Source organism: Megascapheus bottae, chromosome 25, assembly GCF_031878675.1.
Source record: "Megascapheus bottae isolate mThoBot1 chromosome 25, mThoBot2.hap1, whole genome shotgun sequence".
In the NCBI taxonomy this organism is placed as follows: domain Eukaryota; kingdom Metazoa; phylum Chordata; class Mammalia; order Rodentia; family Geomyidae; genus Megascapheus; species Megascapheus bottae.
The window spans coordinates 696,187-715,440 of record NC_143533.1 but is presented as its reverse complement, the minus strand read 5'-3'; the positions used below and the strand labels follow the sequence as shown (position 1 = coordinate 715,440).

Below are 19,254 nucleotides of genomic sequence, written 5' to 3'. Positions count from 1 at the left end.
TTTGACAGCTATCTACAGGAGAGTAAGTAAGATAGTAAGAAATAGTCCTCTTAAATTCTGAGGATTAGTGCTATATCTGAACCTCCTAGGTCACATCTACAATGACCTGAAACTGACACATGATTGTAACCATTTGCTTTACATAAGATTCACTGCTAGTTTTCAAGGGACTCAACTAAAAACACTTAAAATTTTGGGCTGGGAGTTTGGCCTAGTGGTAGAGTGCTTGCCTAGCATGCATGAAGACCTCGGTTTGATTCTTCAGTACCACATACATAAAAAAGCTGGAAGTGGTATTGTGGCTCAAGTGGTAGAGCGCTAGCCTTGAGAAAGCCCAAGGACAGTGCTCAGGCCCTGAGTTCAAGCCCCAGTACTGGCAAAAAAAAAAAAAATATATCAAACACTTTTACATTTAACCCACACTTCAAAATTCCTAATTGTCCCTGAACAACTCCAAAATCAGTATGTCAGTCATAACAGTCTTTTCAGCATGGGCTGAATGCTACCTACAACTCAAAGATCAATAAATCACATCCTGCGTTCTCAAGGAACTTAAAAAAAATCTATACTAGAAAACAGGGAGGGCAAGTAACATGTATAACAACACTGGCATGCTAGATTGAAGAATGTGCAAGGTGAAAAGTCACTTTAGTTGGGAACCAAAACAGTTTTGATGAAGATTGCAATTCAATACTCTTGGAAGGCAGATAGCATGCTGACAAAACAAGGATGGGAAGGAGGGAGCAACAGGGCATTCCAGGGCAAGACTAAACATAAACAAAGCTTCTGAGGAGGGTTGGAGGGAGAGACTGTATTTAGCAAGAGTCACAAAGAGGGCTGGGACTGCTGCTTCGCTCAGGAAAGATGGATCTATGATGTGTACAGCGGAGCTACACTTTGACCTTCTGCATGCTTTTTCTTCTTTGAGGGGGAACAGGCACAAGGGTTTCTGTCCAAGTATAAGCCATAGTTATGGACCAGGATCAGCTGAGATTTTGGGACAAGTGACTTAACTCTTTTGTATCTCTGTAGGACTAACAACAGCAACTGGGATGCTGTAGGGTTAAATCACTTAACATCTGGAAAGAGTCTTAGTACATATCTGTCACAAACCAAACACTATGTATTTAACCTATCCATCTATTTGTCTTTTAGAAATATCTATTTACCAGCAATGTGGAGAAATGCATGGGAATGGCAGTCTCTTTCCTTTCTATATCTTTCCACCTGCCACTCCACCTTCAAGAGCAGGTACTGCCCAAGACTTTCTCATTATTTAAAGACTACTAACAGTATCCATCACCTTGGCAAGTTCAAACTCCACCTCTGTCTAACCATCTGGTCTATTTTATCTTCCCAGAGAACATGTCAATCCCTCAGTGATAAAAACAATTTTTCATTCACTTAAAGTATTACTTTTGTGAATAGTCAGTACAAACTCCTTAGAGATAACAAATACTTCAACAGCATTTTCTGAGACTGTAAGGGATACAGTTCAGTGGTTTAGGAAAAATCTATGGGAGCGTTAATATATATTTATAATATTGACAATAAACATTTTATCATTGGTTAAGTGTGATGACTAATATCTATAATCCCAGCTTCCTAGGAGATGGAGATCAGAATTGCTCCTCAAGGTCAGACTGGGCAAAAAGATTCCATCTCAACAACCAAACACTGAGCATAACAGAGTATGCCTGTAATCACAGCTATTCAGGTGGCCTGGGTAGGAGGATCATAGTCCTGGCCTCTCAAGTTTAAAAAAAAAAAAATCAAGACTATCAAAAAATAAAGAAAGAGGGCCGGGAGTTTGGCCTAGTAGTAGAGAGCTTGCCTAGCAAGCATGAAGACCCAGGTTTAATTCCTTGGTATTACATACTTATGGACAAGCCAGAAGTGGTGCTGTGGCTCAAGTGGTAGAACTCTAGCCTTGAGAAAGTCCAAGAACAGTGCTCAGGCCCTGATTTTAAGCCCCAGGACTGGCAAAAGGGAGGGGGGGGAAGGGAGGGGAAACTGGGAGCATGGCTCAAGTGCCTTTGTAAGATAGTGAACTATGCCAGGTGCTATGGCTCATGCCTGTAACCCTAGCTACTCAGGAGGCTGAGATCTGAGGATCAAGGCTCAAAGCCAGCCTGGACACTAAAGACTGTGAGACTCTTATCTCCAGTTAATCACTAGAAAATAGGAAGTAGCACTGTCACTCAAGGGGTAGGGCAATAGCCTTGTGCTGAAGAGCTCAGGGACAGTATCCAGGCCCAGAGTTCAAGTCCTATGACTGACAGAAAAAAAAAAAAAAAGATAGTGAGCTGGTTAGAACTGATCTGAACAGGACTTGTCTGTTTTTGTATCATCACAGTTGAATGCAGAAACACTAATATTCCAGGTAAATAATCTGTTGTTTTGCAAAGAAGAACTAGTGAAATTTTGCTCTTCTGTTTTCCTACTTGATTCACTTAATTGCATTTTTTTTACTCCTCTTTAGTCCCAAGTATCATAGGATATGATCCCTGATTGTACAGATCTATATTAAAAGTGAACAGCTGCCATTTGCTCAATATACACAATGGCAAGTGTCAAAATGCCAAATGTGACATTTTATTTATAGTCTAAGACTAGTAGAGGCACATTAAAAAATGTAGCCTTTTTATAATTAAAAAAATCAATGAATTAAAGCAATGATTTAAAGTAGCGTTGGTTTACTTCAAAACTGAACTACAATATTAACACTGGAGCTTTATTAAGCAGACTGCATGCTGGCTGGAACATTCACACAAACATGTATGTTACTAGTAGCCATGCTCAAACCCACATATCCTTTACTGTCCATTCTGAAGCAACAAATCCCAAGAGAGATTACATCCTACTTGCTCAATGAATCCTGGTTAGGACTCTCTGTGCAATTTGCAGTCAGTGACAACATATGCTATAGAGTACCTAGGTACATTACTGGAGCATGGCTTTGCTGTCTGGGCACATCTAGTGCCCTCTATGGTCAGAATGAAATCACCACCACTCCTGCTGGTGATGGATCACACCTGTAATCCTACTCAGGAGCCTGAGATCTGAGGATCAAGGTTCAAAGCCAGCTCAGCCAGAAAAGCCTATAAGACTTTTCTGTCCAATTAACCACCAGAAAACCAGAAGTGGAGCTGTGTTTTAAGTGATAGAGTGCTGGCCTTGAGCAAAAAAAGCTCAGGATTTTATCTCATCCCAGTTAGAATGGCCATGATCAAAAAATCTAATAACAACAGATGCTGGTGGGGATGTAGACAGAAGGGATCACTACTACACTGTTGCTGGGAGTGTAAACTTGTTCAACCACTCTGGAAAGCAGCATGGTAGTTCCTGGAAACACTAAACACAGAGCTCCCCTATCACCCAGCAATCCCACTCTTGGGCATTTACCCAAATGTCCAGGCCATACTAAACCTATCAGCACAACCATGTTCACTGCAGCATTATTCACCATAGCTGAGATACAGAACCAATCCAGATGCACCTTAATAGATGAATGGATCAAAAAGATGTGGTATATATACACAATGGAATTCTACGCTGCCACCAGAAAGAATACCATTGCTCCATTTATAAGAAAATGGAAAGACTTGGAAAAAATTATATTAAGTAAGCCAGACCCAAAGAAACATAGGCTCAATGGTTTCCCTTGTTTGTAATAATTACTATGTGTCTAGGAATTTCCTAGCTGAGGAGCACAACAGCTCAAAAGCTATGTACACATAGCCAAAAAGGATGAGGCTAAGTGAAATGAACTCCAGGATAAGTAAACAAGAGATTTTTTTCTTGTGGTTATTGTTTTTAATGTTCTATGTGAACTTATTTATTTATTCTTTTTTTTCTCCCCCACCCCCCGCAATGGTTTATCCTCTGTTGCTGCTGTATCTGACTTTAGTACCTGGTATATTGTATATACATTTATTTGCTTATTGAATCAAGGAAGGGAAAGGGAAACAAGATGATGAGGCAAAGGACAAAGGATGAACCAGTGTAACAGAGATATTCATGAGACAATATATTGGAAATGAACTCTACAACTTGGGAGGGGTCAGGGGAGGGAAAGAAGGAGAAAACCATAGGAAGGGGTAACAATGTTCAAAAGAAGTAATGTACCCACTACCTTACAAATATAACTATAACCCCTTTATACATCACTATAATAAATTTTTTAAAAAAGCTCAGGGACAGTGCCTAGACCCTGAGTTCAAACCCCATGATCAACAACAACAACAAAAAATAATAAATTAAAATTTTAAAAAATTTAGGAAGAACCATCACTCCTAACCTGGTGCTACTAAGTAGAACACGTTTTACATTTATCAAACTTCGTGAAGAGCTAGCTGCTTAGGTGCATGAGAAATTCTAGAAAGTATTAAAAATAAGTAAATAGCTTCAAAACTTGAAAATAAAATATTTGGACAAAAAAGAAATGTCCTGCTTATATAACCATCACCAGCAGGAAACACTGTAAATATGAAATTAATCCTGTACACTAAAGCTGATCTCTGAAGTTGGTAGGAGAGAGTATGAAATAATATCCGTTTGCAAATAATTATCCATTCAGGTTGAATTATGAATAATTCAACAATTACAATTTCAGAATCAGCAACATTTCATTAGGTGCCTAAATTTCTCTTACAAAAATTATAAAAGATGGGTTGAGATCTAGCAACTGTGAAGCTGTAAAAGAAATTTCATGCCATAAACTATTTTTCAGTTATTCTGTTTGCAGTATTTCTATAAAGAAAGAATTTATCTCTGGCGTATGTGGTAGTGCATGCCTGTAATCCCAGAACTCACAGGGAGACAGAGAAGAAGAAAGTGGGTGAGGCAGAAAGATCTAGTTTAAGGCAGGCCTGGCCACATAGTAAGACCTATCTGAATAAAACCAGAATAGAAGAGAGGAAAGCAGAGGAAGAAAGGGATGGGAGAAAGAAAAACAAAAACTTGTTTCAGATATTTCATGCTTACTTTCAGTCTTAGAGATAAAATAAGTTGAGTCAACACTTCAACGGTACTTGGAAGCTTTAACTGTTGTTTTATAACTTACTTTGTGCGGAAAGAGTATTAATCAGGCCTGAATAATGTTTTTTTTTTTTTTTTTTTTTTTTTTTCCCAGTCCTGGGCTTGAGCTCAGGGCCTGAGCACTGTCCTTGCACTTTCTCAAGGCTAGAGCTCTACCACTTAAGCCTCAGCGCCACTTCCAGCTTTTTTCTATGTATGTGGTGCCGAGGAGCTGAACCCGGGTCTTCGTGCATGCTAGGCAAGCACTCTACCACTAGGCCAAACTCCCGGCCCTGATTAATGTTATTTTTATTACAAAAAGCACTCAACTGCAGCATATGAAAGATCAATGTCATGGTTACCAGTGAAACCAGGACTTAACTATATGCTGGTATGCCCCAAACCTGTGTACCCTTCCCATCATGCTTGACTGCCTTTCACTTAGAAAACCTCTTCAATCTGTTCCAGAAACATAAACCCGATGCACTCCTTAGGCTTGGTAGTTACATGTGTCCCATTAAGTTATATTACTACTGCAACTGACTGTGCACTCTCTCTGCCCAGATTGGACCCAGCTGGGTTTCAGGAATATTCAACTACAGACTCACCATGTTGCCTTAAATTTCTTTTTCAAACAAGGCAGGGCATTAAGTGAATAAATAACACAGACAATACAAAAAAGAAACACAGAAAAATGCATGTTTTGGTCTTTTGTAATAGTACTAGAGATTATTAAGAAGTAGTGACAATTATAATTAACACTCAGGCATTAACTATGCACAGACAACATGCTAATTCCTCATATACTATATTTGATTACTCTGCAATCATTTTTTTTTTTTACCAGTCCTGGGCTTGAGCTCAGGGCCTGAGCACTGTCCTTGGACTTTCTCAAGGCTAGAGCTCTACCACTTGAGCCTCAGCACCACTTCCGGCTTTTTTCTATCTATGTGGTACCGAGGAATCGAACCCGGGTCTTCATGCATGCTAGGCAAGCACTTTAACCACTAGGCCAAACTCCCGGCCCCTCTGCAATCATCTTTAAGGTCCATATGACATCTTTATTTTATAGCTGAAAAAATCAAGTTATATGCCTAAAATCTACTACAATGAGAATCCAAAAATGTTATCTAGATAGGTCTGAGTTTAAATTCCCCTGAACCATTTACTACTGAAACTCCAGTACAGACTCAGTACTTCTCAGGATGGGGCTAAAAAAATGACCATTTCCAGACATACTAAGCTAAACAGGAAAGGACTCATATATGTGCATTATCAGGCTAGTATTTTAGAAACAGGTTCTTATTTCTTGATCTGCTGAAATAAACATTGATAACTTTTTTTTTTTTCTGGGCCCTGTCGCTGACCCTCTTTACTCAAGGCTAACACTCTACCACTGGAGTCACAGGGCCATTTATGGCTTTTTCTGAATCGTCTACTGAAGATAAGAGTCTCATAGAGTTTTCTACCTGGGCAGGCTTTAAAATTACAATCCTCAGATCTCAGCCTCCTGAGTACCTAAGATTCTGTAATCCTAGGCGCACACTACCAGTGTCTAGCTAATACAACTTTTTTTCAAAAGTCAAATCAAGTTTCTCAGATAGTAAGATCTGTGGTTAGAGGTCAGCACAAGCAAAAGTTAGTAAAAACACTACCTCAAAAACAAGCTAAGGGGCTGGGAGTTTGGCCTAGTGGTAGAGTGCTTGCCTAGCATGCATGAAGACCCGGGTTCGATTCCTCGGTACCACATACATAGAAAATAGCCAGAAGTGGTGCTGAGGCTCAAGTGGTAGAGTGCTAGTCTTGAGAAAATCCAAGGACAGTGCTCAGGCCCTGAGCCCAAGCCCAGGACTGGCAAAAAAAACAAAACAAAACAAAACAAGCTAAGATAAATGGGTCCATTGGACCAGGCAGATAATCCTGGAGGCCGAAATGTGAAGATCATGGTTCAAAGCCAACTGAGCAGAAAAGTCCATGAGACTTTTACCCTCCTATTAACCACTAGAAAACTAGAAGTGAAGCTCCAGCTCAAAGTCACAGAGCGCTGCTAGCTTTGAGCAAACAAGTTCCCAGAAACAGTGCCCACGCCTGAGTTCAAGCCTACAACTGAACAAAAAGAAAAAAATTAAAAACTCAAGCTGGGCATTTTCATACTTGCCTGTAATTACAGCTATTCAATCTGAGGATAGTTCCAGGTTAAAGTACAAGATACTATCTAGCTGAAAAGCTAAAATCAAAAAGACTAGGACCGTGGCTTAGTTGGTAGAGCTCCTTCCTAGCAGGCCTGAGGCCCTGAGTTCAATCCCCAGTACTACCAAATAAATATACCACTTTACCATTATAGAGTTTTATTCTTAAAAGAAAAATAGGGTGGGGAATGTGCTTATTGCTAAAATGCTTGCCTAGCATGCATGAAGCCCTCGGTTCAATTTCTCAGTACCACATAAACAGAAAAAGCCAGAAGTGGTGCTGTGGCTCAAGTGGTAAAGTGCTAGTCTTGAGCAAAAGAAGATCAAGGACAGCACCCAGTCCCTGAGTTCAAGCCCCAGGATTGGCAAAAAATAAAAGCAAGCAAGCAAGCAAGCAAGCAAGCTCAAAAATCCAGTAAGTGAATAAATAAAATGTAGTCTGTTCACATAAGGGAATATTATTCAGCAGCACAAATACATGTCCTAATTATGGAAGAACTATATAAACATTATGCTGAGAAAGAAACCAGTGGCAAAATTGTATATTCCTTTTTATATTAATTATCTAGAGCAGAAAACCTTAGAACAGGAAAACATACAGATAGAAAGATCGGTTGATGCCAAGAGTATGGCCTAGTGGTAGAGTGCTTGTCTAGAATGCACAAATCCCCGGGATCAATTTCTTACTACCACATACACAAAAAAAGCCAGAAGTGGTGCTGCGGCTCAAGAGGTCAAGTGCTAGCCTTGAGAAAGCTCAAGGACAGTACCCAGGCCCTGAGTTTGAGACCAAGACTGGAAAAAGAGACATGGAGACAGGGAGGGAGAGAGATAGAGGAAAAGAGGAGAGAGGGAGGGAGGGAGAGAGGGAGGGAGGGAGAAAGGGAGAGAGGGAGGGAGGGAGGGAGGTAGGTTGGTTGAGAAGGTTAAGGGTAAGGGCTAAGACATGTGAGGCTGATTTGTGCAATAATAAAAATATTCTAAAATTGACTATCACAGGGTAGTATACAACTCTGTGAATACACTAAAACCCACTGAATTGTATATTCTTAAATGGGTACATTTTATGGTATGTGAATTCTAACCTAATAAAGATGTTAAGAAAAAGAATTATACTGGAAAAGGGCTCAAAGGGCCAATGAAGACATTGTATTGATGCTTTCTAAATTAGAGAACACAATGCCAACATTTCTGTCCTCTTAGGAATCAAATTCTGTCCTTTACAAGTCAACCCCCAGTGATTAACACCGCCCAGATCTAGGTCACTTGGTTGGTTCCTTTAACAAGATGTTAAAAGTTCCTTCCTGCCAAAGGGCAGGATCAACAGCCCAGAGGAAGGGCTTCGTAGCTTAATAACAGCCCAGTATGTAATACATGAATCTACTTGGCTAGGTGTAATGTTAATGTCTTAAACAAAGCATCCCCAGCTTGTGGAAGGAAGCGCCACAAATACCTATATGAGGTGGACTTCCTGTGGACAGGAGAAAGCAGAATCCCATTCCAATGGCCTTTGACTTCCTGCCATCTTTAGACTTGAGACTGAAAGTTCTTCTTCAGAAAGGGTCAGACACCTGGATTTAAAGAGGTAGGTCTTTCTCCCCATTCTTGGTTTTTCTCTCTTTAACGGATTATGGGAGGGCAGGAAGAAGAATCCTGTTAACATAATACTGTCAGCTTACCTGTACTTCCCACTGAGTTTCTCCTTTCAGGAATGACTTCATTTGGCTAGCAGTTTAGGAGAAAATACTGGGCATCCTCAGTCTAACTTCTTGTTTGTGGGAGCCCTGAGCCCCCTTATCTTTCACACCACACACCTTACAGGCACAGGTGCCCTCGTTCTGCTTGAGACTGAGGAGTTAAGTCTGGTCAATTTTGAGGTCCACTAAGAGGAAGCTACTTGCTCCTAAATATAAGTTACATTCTTTAATATCCTCCTTATATAATAAAGTAGTATTTATAAAATACTACTTTAGTCCCTATTATATTCCCCCCTCTGTTAATTCAAAAACAGAAGCAGGAATGAAGCTGGGCATGGTAATGCATGGCTATAATCCTAGTACTCAGAAGGCAGGGGTAGGAGGATTGCATTTGAGGTCAACCAAGCCTTCCGTTCCCTAAGATGAAGAAGTATGGATCCCTTTAAACACTGTAATCCTAGCTATTCAAGAGGCTGAGAGCTGACGATCCAGGTTCAAAGCCAGCCTGGGCAGGAAAGTCCATGCGACTCTTACCTACAATTAAGCCACCAGAAATCTGTAAGTGATCAAGTTTGAAGCCAGTCTTGTCCAATTAAAGCCTGTAAAATTCCATCTCCAAAAAACTAGCAAAAAGTCAAGCTGGAAGTCTGGGTCAAATAGTAGAAAACGCCATTTGAGTAAGCAAGCTATTCAGGTGTGAGACCCTGAGTTCATTTCAGTACAACCAAAAAGGAAGGAAGGGAGGGAGGATGGGAGGGAGAAAAGAAGGAAGCAAGAGAGAGGGAGAGAGGGAGAGAAGGCGGAGCAAAGCATGTAACTTTAAGACGGAAATCTGAAACTCCTTTCTGGCAAAAATGTCAGCCAGTGAAGAATTTAAACCTTATTGAAGATAAAATTATGCGTAAGTAAGGTATAAGAAGTAGATCAATGAAGTTTTACTTTTATTCAATGCTGGCAATCAAATAAATTTGCACATGCTAAGCAAGAGCCATACCAGTGAGCTACAGCAGCTGCCCCCCTTCCCCCCACTCCCACCTTCCCAGCCCAGAAAAGTTTTCTTGAAGTGAGCTTTGCCTTTGCCATATTGGAACTTGTGTCAACCACTGAAATGTGCAGAAAACATTTCCTGACTATTCTGTATCCGCCAAATATAAAAAGCCAAAGCAATCAAATCGAGCAATGAAAGTCAAATGCTTCAAAACCTACAGAGCACTACATAAAAATGAAAGACAATGAATACTAGTGGCAAGCTTCAGTGCACAGTAGAAAGGTGATCTCAACATAGAAAAGTTACAAACTTCTGCCACTATAGTTTAATTTTGACATTATTCTGTCATTAGGAGTTTTCATGGTTAAGAATCACTATTTTCCTCCCTGTACTTTCTCCATGTATATATCAGCTCTCAGTTCCATTATATCTGCAAAAGTTGTGCATAATCTACAAGCTCCTACAACAGCGCAGTGAATGTCATCACACACAGGTGAAAATACAAGGAACAGACTTAGTATCTGGACCAATAGAGCAGAGATGAACAAATCTGCCAGTTTAAATAGGGTTTGTCATATAGTTTATCCGTTGTAATTGAAGGAAGCTATTCTATTCAGGTTTTGTGGTTTGACATTACATTGCTTTCCAGGGTAGCTCAAGAAGAAGCTGAGACCAACAGAGATTAGAGCAGAGAGACTGAAGAGAAACAATGTTGAAAGGATGGAGAAAGTGCAAAGCCACCAGGGGGGACATTTAACTTGTTCTAGGCCCATGTGTGCTGTTCTTGATGCTTTTCTGATTTCTAAGAACATCTAATAAAGACCCGTCATTCTCATAATAACAAGGTCAGGGCTTTCATGGCGAAAACTGGGATTCTGACTTTGGGCTTATAAATCAGAACAGCAATAATGATTTCTAACTTTAATTGAACATTTACTACGTGCTCAGGGCACTGTTCTAAATGTTTCCCATGGAACAACTCAGTCATCGCACCGTCATTAACATGGCTATTATTATCAGCCCTAATTTTCAGCAGAGAAAACAGACATACAGAGAGGCAAGGGAAAAGTTACTATGTGACAAAAGTTTGGATCTTAATCCCAAAACTTTCCTGTAGTAGTTCACAGCTATGGTTTTTTTTTTTGGGGGGGGGGGGGTAGGCGGGGGGGGGGGGGTTGTTTTGTTTTGTGCAGGTCCTGGAGCTTCAACTCTGGACCTCGGTACTACTGCTGAACTTTGGTTTTTGCTCAAGACTAACACTCTACCATTGGAGCTACATCTCAATTTATTTATTTATTTTTGTGGGTCATGGGACTTGAACTCGGCCTGAACATTATCCCTCAGCACTTCGGCTCAAGGCTACCACCCTTTCCTTAAGCCAAGCCCCACTTCCCATTTTCCCATTTGGAGATAACAGTCTCTGAGCTGAGACTCTGTGCCCAGGCTGGCTTTGAACCTTGATTCTCAGCCACCTGAGTAGCTAGGATTACAGGAGTGAACTACATATCAATTCATATATATATATATATATATATATATATATATATATATATATATATATATGGTTAATTGGAAACAGAATCTCACAGACTTTCCTGCCCAGGCTGGCTTTGAACCACAATCCTCAGACTTCAGCCTCCTAAGTAGCTAGAATTCAGGCATGAGTCATCAGCTCCTGGTCTGAAATCCATGTTTTAAATTATGATAAAATACAGACTTAATGTATTGCACCGAAGGAAACATGTTAACTTTTTGCTTCCTGGTAAAGTCCCTTTTATGTGAACACTGGAATAAAGCTATTCCTCTTACCTCTGAAGTCTTATTTGGCCTTCTTACTACTTCACTGGTTTGGAAGATGTACCTCTTCATATTTTTTTTTTAAGCTGAAGACTGTATATGTGTGCTTCCGTGGAATACAGCAAGCAAGACCAAGTTCAAGTACAGTCTTAAGAGACTTATTGTAGCTCAAGGCACCAGTGACCATTGGAAAGGGTTAGTTTTGGATTTTTAGGTTTTTGTTTTACAGACGTGCTGGAGACTGAACTCCAGGCTTGGCAGGAGCTAAGTAAATATTCTTCTTAGGATCTGTATCTCTAATTCTCAGTTTAATCTTCAGCAAGTCTATTATTTAAGGTAAGAAATGGAGATTGGATATTTATTTGGTCATTGGTGGGGGGGGCTTGAACTCTGAGCCTGAGAGCTGTACCTGAGCTCTTCAGCTCACAGTTAGCACTCTAACACTTGAGCCTCGATACCACTTCTGATTTTCTGGTGGTTATTTGGAGATAAGAGTCTCACGGTCTTTGTGTTCCCATTGGCTCTGAACCTCGATCCTCAGATCTCAGCCTCCTGAGTTGCTAGGATTACAGGCTTGAGCCATCAGCACCTAGCTATAGATTTTATTTTTTAAGCCAAACACCATTTCTTAAACTCACACCTGCAATCCTAGCTATTCATGAATCTGCAGATCTAAGATAGATTTTAAACCAGGCTGGCAGAAAAGGCTGTAAGACTCTTATCTTCAATTGACCATCAAAAAGCCAGTACCAGTCTTAAGCAGAAAAAGTCCAAGTCCACCCACTCTCCAACAAGGAAACAGTTTTTACATTTTTCCTACTGCTCCTAGGGTTGCCTATTTATCCTCTTTTTAGCCAAATAATATTTTAACTAATAGGCAACTTGGGATAGCTAAAGAAACAGGAACTGGGCTACATACCCACTCTCACAGTTGCTTTGGGCTTTGAGGCCATAGCCCCTGGCCATATCATATTGCTATCGCAAGGACTCTCACTCCCACTCAGTTCAGCAAGTTGACTGTGTTACCATGTTCACAACTCCACTGACCACTGTGCTATCTGCTACTCTACCAAACCATCAGCTCTTATCACACAAAGATACTCTGGCCAATACGCTCAAGGCCTTGGCTGCTGTCACTTTTTGCATGAAGGTGAAAAAAACCTAACCCAGATGAAACCTTTTACTGGCTTTCTCATTAGTACTCCATTTTTATTTATTCATTTATTTATTGGTCGTGGGACTTGAATTCTTGGTCTGGGCGTTGTCCCTGAGCTCTTCAGCTCAAAGCTACGGCCCTACCCCTTGAGCCACAGTGCCACTTCCTGTTTTCTAGTGGTTAAAGTCTCATGGACGTTAGTGCCTGGACTAGCTCTGAACTGCAATCCTCAAATCTCAGCCTCCTGAACAGCTAAGATTACTAGCATGAGCCACTGTGTGCCTGGCCACATTAGTACCCTTGATGTTTCCTTATTTCCAAGGACATCTAGAAGTCACCTACTTAGCTACACTTGTTGCAAAGTAGCTGAGCAGTAACAGAGATGGCCAATAGGACAGATAGGTTGTCACATTGTGGGTTCACAAGGCTTTGATGCTGCTACACAATCCTACTGTGCTGGGTGGCCGCTGCAATGCTGGCTTTTCTATTTCTTCAAACAATGCACTGCTGACTCTCCCCTGTCCACAGCAATTTACAGCTAATGACTTTGCCTTCAAATGTGAAGAACTCTGGTGGCTCATGCCCGAATCCCAACTACTCATAAGGCTGAGATCTGAGGATAGCAATTCAAAACTACTCTCAGGTACGAAGACCCATGAGACTTATCTCCAATTCTCCAATTAACTACCAAGAAAAGCCAGAGTGGACCTGTGGTCAAGTGGTAGAATGCTAGCCTGGAGCAGAAGCAGCTCAAGGACAGGGCCCAGGACCTGAGTTCAAGCCCTAGAACCAGTCAAAGGAAAAAAAAAGTGGGGGGGACACAGCTTCTCCTTTCCACCTTCTCAGAAATGTCACACCATTCCCTCCCCCCCCCCTCGCCATAAGTCATTCTGTCCTCTCTCAATTATATGTACCCTAGACCTTGAGTGTGTGTATTCAGGTTCTAATTTGCAAAAGATACCTGTAGTGGAACAGTAAACTCCTTTGTTCAGTAACTATGAAAGTACCCAAAGCAGCAGGGAGTTTGGCCTAGTGGTAGAGTGCTTGCCTAGCATGCATGAAGATCTGGGTTTGATTCTTCAGTACCACATACATAGAAAAAAGCCAGAAGGTGCTGAGGCTCAAGTGGTAGAGCTCTAGCCTTGAGAAAGTCCAAGGATAGTGCTCAGGCCCTGAGTTCAAGTTCTAAGACTGGCGTGTGTGTGTGTGTGTGTGTGTGTGTGAGAGAGAGAGAGAGAGAGAGAGAGAGAGAGAGAGAGAGAGAGAGAGAGAAGAGAAAGAAAGAGAGAGAGAGAGAGAGAGAGAGAGAAAGAGAGAGAGAGAGAGAGAGAGAGAGAGAGAGAGAGAGAGAGAGAGAGAGAGAGAGAGAGAGAGAGGCGCCCAACAGAACATCTTTCTTCCTCTCCCATTCCTGGGGCTTGAACTCAGGGCCTGGGCACTGTCCCTGGGCTTCTGTTGCTCAAGGCTAGTGCTCTACCACTTGAGACACAGTGATACTCTGGCTTTTTCTGTTTGTGTGGTGCTGAGGAATTGAACCCAGGGCTTCATGCATGCTAAGCAAGCACTTTACCACTAAACCACACTCAAAAGAACATTTCATAAAAGGAGTCATTACCAATATAACTAGAATAAAAACACAAGTTGTGAGCTGGACATCACACATATAAATGCATAAGGTGTCTGGAATCATCAATGCATTCAGAAACAAAGCCTCACACTATCACTAATTCTAAAATCACCCTGACACTTTCTTTGATGCTTTACTTAGCTCTGCTAAATGTAATGTGCAAGAAAAGTAGCAGAATTCCTTAGTGTTATCTTAATAACCCCTAAATATGACAGCATGATTTTGTGTTACTAGGTCTACTGGGGGAGTGAAAGAAGGGAAGGAGGGAGGGAAGGAGGAGGCAACAAATGTCCCAGCTCATTTTTTTCTCCCTTCTCTAAGGGCTAAAAATATTGCAGGATAAATAGAGAACCACAAGTAATCCTTAAGAAGTTTGTCAGCATAGTGATCCATTTTATAGCCAATTATTCATTCCCACCCCTCACTAACTACAACTAACCGCAGTTAATAAGGCACAATCCTTCCTTAATTCTGAGGCACTCTCCTGACAGCCTAGTTTACATTAATTAAAGGTTTGGTCTCTCAGGTCTGGATGAGAGACAGGAGGAAGAGAAGAGGGAGAAGCAATGGCCCCAACTGGGGCAAAGTCGCCTCGGGTACCCTCGCCTGGGAAAGACGCCTCCTATTTTTTTGGGGGGGGGGGGTGGCCTGGGATACCCTTCTGAAAGACACCGCCTCTTTTGGGGGGGATGGGGACGGGAACCACCTCGCCTTCCCTTTGCCTACAGCTCGGAGGCAGGCAGGCGCTATTGCTGAGCTGCCTGCGACTCTAATGTGTTATTTAATTTTCTAACTACTATTAAGATCTCCACAGCGGATTTCTTTCTTTTTTTTTTTTTTTTTGGAGAAGGTGATACACTGGAATGAAAGATGCTCCATAAAATCAAGTTTATTATTAATATTATCATAGCTCCCGGGCCTAAAATAAAAGCAAAATTATAACCACAGACACTCCAAAGGGAAAATTGGAAGACACAAGCATTTCCAACACTGCTTAGCATGCAGAGTTAGATAAGCTGAAGGCTCCGATTCCTCCGCACCCCAACTCGGCTCCCCCATATCAACCTTCAAAACTCGGCCTCCTCGGGTCGGCGCTGGGACACCCCTGGGTCTTCCCATTCCAAGCTGCAGCCTCTCCGCCTGCTTTCTAGATTCCTCCAAATGGGTTTCCTCCAGTCCCCCGACCCTGTTTTTTCCCTTATAAAATCCAAAACGAAGCTGGTTCCTTCGCAGTCCCTCAGGGCGGCCGGCTGCCCTCGTCTCCTCCCCAGAGTCTCCACACTGGCGGACGGGGGGGGGGGGGACCCAGATCTCCGTACAAGCTGGGGGTCCCGGGTCCGGATCTGGGCGCGGGAGGTGGGGGTGTCTCTGCAGATCCCGGGGTTCTCCACACGGCCCGGGAGTCCCGGGACCCAAGGGTCTCCGCACACCCGGGTGTCCTGGGCCCAGGTATTTCCACAAGGACTGGGGCTCCGGACTCGGGTCTCCGCACACCTCGGGGTACCCAAGGCCTAGAAGTTTCCGCACAACCCAGGGATCCCGGGCCCAGGAGTCTCCACACAGCTCCGGGCACCCAGGCCGGGGGTCTCCACACAGCTCCGGGCACCCAGGCCGGGGGTCTCCACACAGCTCCGGGCACCCAGGCCGGGGGTCTCCGCACACCCCGGGATACCCAGGCCGGGGGTCTCCGCACACCCCGGGGTACCCAGGCCGGGGGTCTCCACACAGCCCGGGGGTCTCCGCACACCCCGGGGTACCCAGGCCGGGGGTCTCCGCACACCCCGGGGTACCCAGGCCCCGCAGTCTCCTCGCAGTTCGGGAGGGTCCCGAATCCCAGGCCCGGCCCACGCCGGGGGGTCCCGCGGACACCGCCGCCCCGAGGTCGCGCGTCCCGTCCCTCCCTCCCGGGCCCGCCCCGCGCGGCCGCCGCTCACCCGCGGACTCCCCGGTGTTGATCCAGTCCGGGTTGGCGATGCTGGCGATGGCGAAGATATCGGCGGCCAGAAAGAGACATCCTGAGATGATGGTCAGTTTATCCATCTCCCCGCCCCGTCCCCCCACCCCCCGAGCCCCGGGCAGGCCGCGGGCCTCACGCCTCCCGCCCCATGGGCCGTCGCCGGGGCCCGGAGCACCCGCGCCGCCGCCGCCGCCGCCGCCTCGAGCCCCCCTCAGGCCCCCACGCGCCGCTCGCGCTCTCCGCGCGCGCCCCGGGACCAGCCGCCGCCGCCGCCGCCGCTGCCGCCGCCCGCCCCGGAACTGTTTGGCCCGCCCGCAATCTCACCCGGAAGTGAAGCTGCGGCGCCGGCGGGTGCGACCCGCGGTGCTCAGGCTCCGGCTCCTGCTCGCGGCCACCTCGCCGCCTTCCCGAATCCGCGCTGGCTTCCCGCCTCCACCAGCCCCGACGTTGCCCGGATCCTGCCCCGCGCCTCTCGAGTGTGTGACCGACGGCCTGCCTCCGGGACAGGGACACTGCAGAGGGAGCCAGCCGGGTGCCTGCCCTGCGCCCCGTCACCTCGGGGCGGCCCCACGGAGGAAGCAGCCCTGACACCCACCATGGGGACATTTGGTGCTCACGATCCCGGCGTGGGGGAGAGCCAGGAACGCGCTGGGACACCCCTGGGTCTTCCCATTCCAAGCTGTAATGCAGAAATCCTTTTGCCGGCTCCTGTCTGGAATCCTAGCGACTCTGGAGGCTGAGATCTGAGGATTGTGGTTCGAAGCCAGAATGGGCAAGAAAACCATGAGACTGTGGTCTCCAACTAACCACAAAACCACAGAAGTGGAGGTGTGGCTCAAGGGGTAGAGCACCAGGCTTGCATGAAAAAGCCTGGAGACAGCTCCTAGGCCCTGGAGTTCAAGCCCCAGGACTGGGACTTACGCCTCCCCCCCCCCTTTTTGGTGCTAGGCAGTGAACTACAGAAGGGTCGGGGTGATGGGGGATGGCCATACTCTATGATGGTCTTGGAAGGGTGCGTCTCCATTGAGAGCACTGATCAGTGATCCTAGCTAGCTACTACTCAGGAGGCCGAGATCTGAACATCGGAGTTCTGAGCATCTTGTTTTGAAGCCAGTCTGATCAAGAAAGCCTGTGAGACTCTTTTATCTACAAGTAACTAGCAAAAAAAGCTGGAAATGGAACTGTGGTTCAAGGGGTAAAGCACTAGTCATGAGCAAAAAAGCTAAGGTATAGTGCCTCGGCTTTGAGTTTAAACCCCCAGTCTCTGCATACACACACACGCTGATGAAGAGCTAGTGCAATATTGCAATATTACCTCCAGACACGGAAAAGGCAAATGCAGTGGCCATTAGGACAAGATGCAATGAAGAGATTGGTACGTTCTAAAACCTACAAAAGCTGGTGCAGGTGGCTCATGCCAGTAATCCTAGCTACTTAGGAGAATTATCTTTCAAAGCCAGCCCAGGCAGCAAGGTCCATGAGACCCTTATCCCTAATTAATTACAGAAAAAGAAGTGGTGCTGTGGCTCAAGTGGTAAAGTGCTAGCCTTCAGCAAAAGGAGCTAAGGGAACAGGGCCTAGGCCTACAATTAAAGCCCCAGGACTGGCAAAAAAACAAAACAAAAAACAAAACCCTACATAATGACCTGTGGGCTGCAGAGTGAAATGAGGGCCCTTGAGAGCGATGATGAACCTTTGGGTTTTGTTCCAAGTGCCTGAGCTGGAAGGTCATAACCTAGATGGTAATGATTTAATTCAGTCTGTAAACACCCATAGCATAAATTAGAGCAGGAAGTCGGGAAAACAGTTAAGAGGCTAAGTTGTCCAAGGCAGAGAATCGTGGAGAAAAGGAGTTGAGCAGACTCAGCAATGACTCGGAGTTTTGGGCTTGAACAACTTGGTCTGTGGTGATACTGAGGCACAGTAAAAAAAAAAAAAAAAAAAAAAAAAAACAGGCAGAGAATCAGAGAAAATCAGGCATGGGAACTAGCAGCCAGCAATTGAGAGACAAATACTATATTAATGAGCAGCTCTATTAGAAACACAGAAGCACTGATCTTTTCTCTTTTTTTTTTTTTTTTTTTTTTTTTTTTTTTTTTGCCAGTCCTGTGCTTGAACTCAGGGCCTGGGCACTGTCCTTAGGCTTTCTCAAGGCTAGAGCTCTACCACCTGAGACACAGAACCACTTCCAGCTTTTCTATGTGTACCGAGGAATCGAACCCGGGTCTTTGTGCATACTAGGCAAGCATCCTACCACTGAGTCAATCTCCTAGCCCCAGAAGCACTTATCTTTGTTTTAAGCCTTATATTCTTCATAAGTTTTGATATTCATTTTAAAGAGATATTTCCCTTTGACCTTCCTTGCTTGCCTAAAATAATTAGTGCGCTCTGATAACTGAGCACAGATATCATAAAGACAGCTGGGACAAACAGAAAAATTATCTCCTTGGCACAAAATGTGCTTGAAAGTTTTATTAATTTCAGGGATAGACACCTTTCTGGGAGTATGTGCAAAATCTATTCTTTCATTAAAGGTGTGTTCAGATACCAGTGACCAAAGTTCAATGAGCAGGTCAATCTTAAAGCATCTGAGACCAATTGATAAGAAGTGAAACAGCAAGAATAAATGTAACAGGAGTGTGACCAAGAAGACATTGGTTGTGTACTGTCTATCTTTTGTGTGTGTATGCTAGTCCTGTGGCTTGACCTCAGGGCCTGAGCACTGACCCTGAGCTTTTTTTGATCAAGGCTAGGATTCTACCACTTGAGCCACAGCTCTACTTCCAGCTTTTTGGTAGTTGATTAGCGATAAAACTATCATGGA

At 44.1% G+C, this 19,254-nt stretch overlaps 1 protein-coding gene across 1 annotated transcript in view; it reads right to left on the bottom strand.

Annotated features, from left to right (window-relative positions):
* The window catches only part of Mosmo (modulator of smoothened), a 70,505-nt gene extending 53,992 nt beyond the window's left edge, over positions 1-16,513 (bottom strand). Inside the window, exon 1 of the mRNA XM_090357825.1 lies at positions 16,408-16,513. Within this exon, the coding sequence (XP_090213951.1) occupies positions 16,408-16,513 (106 nt within the window). The remainder of the gene's footprint in view (positions 1-16,407) is intronic.
* Positions 16,514-19,254: the final 2,741 nt, after the last annotated feature.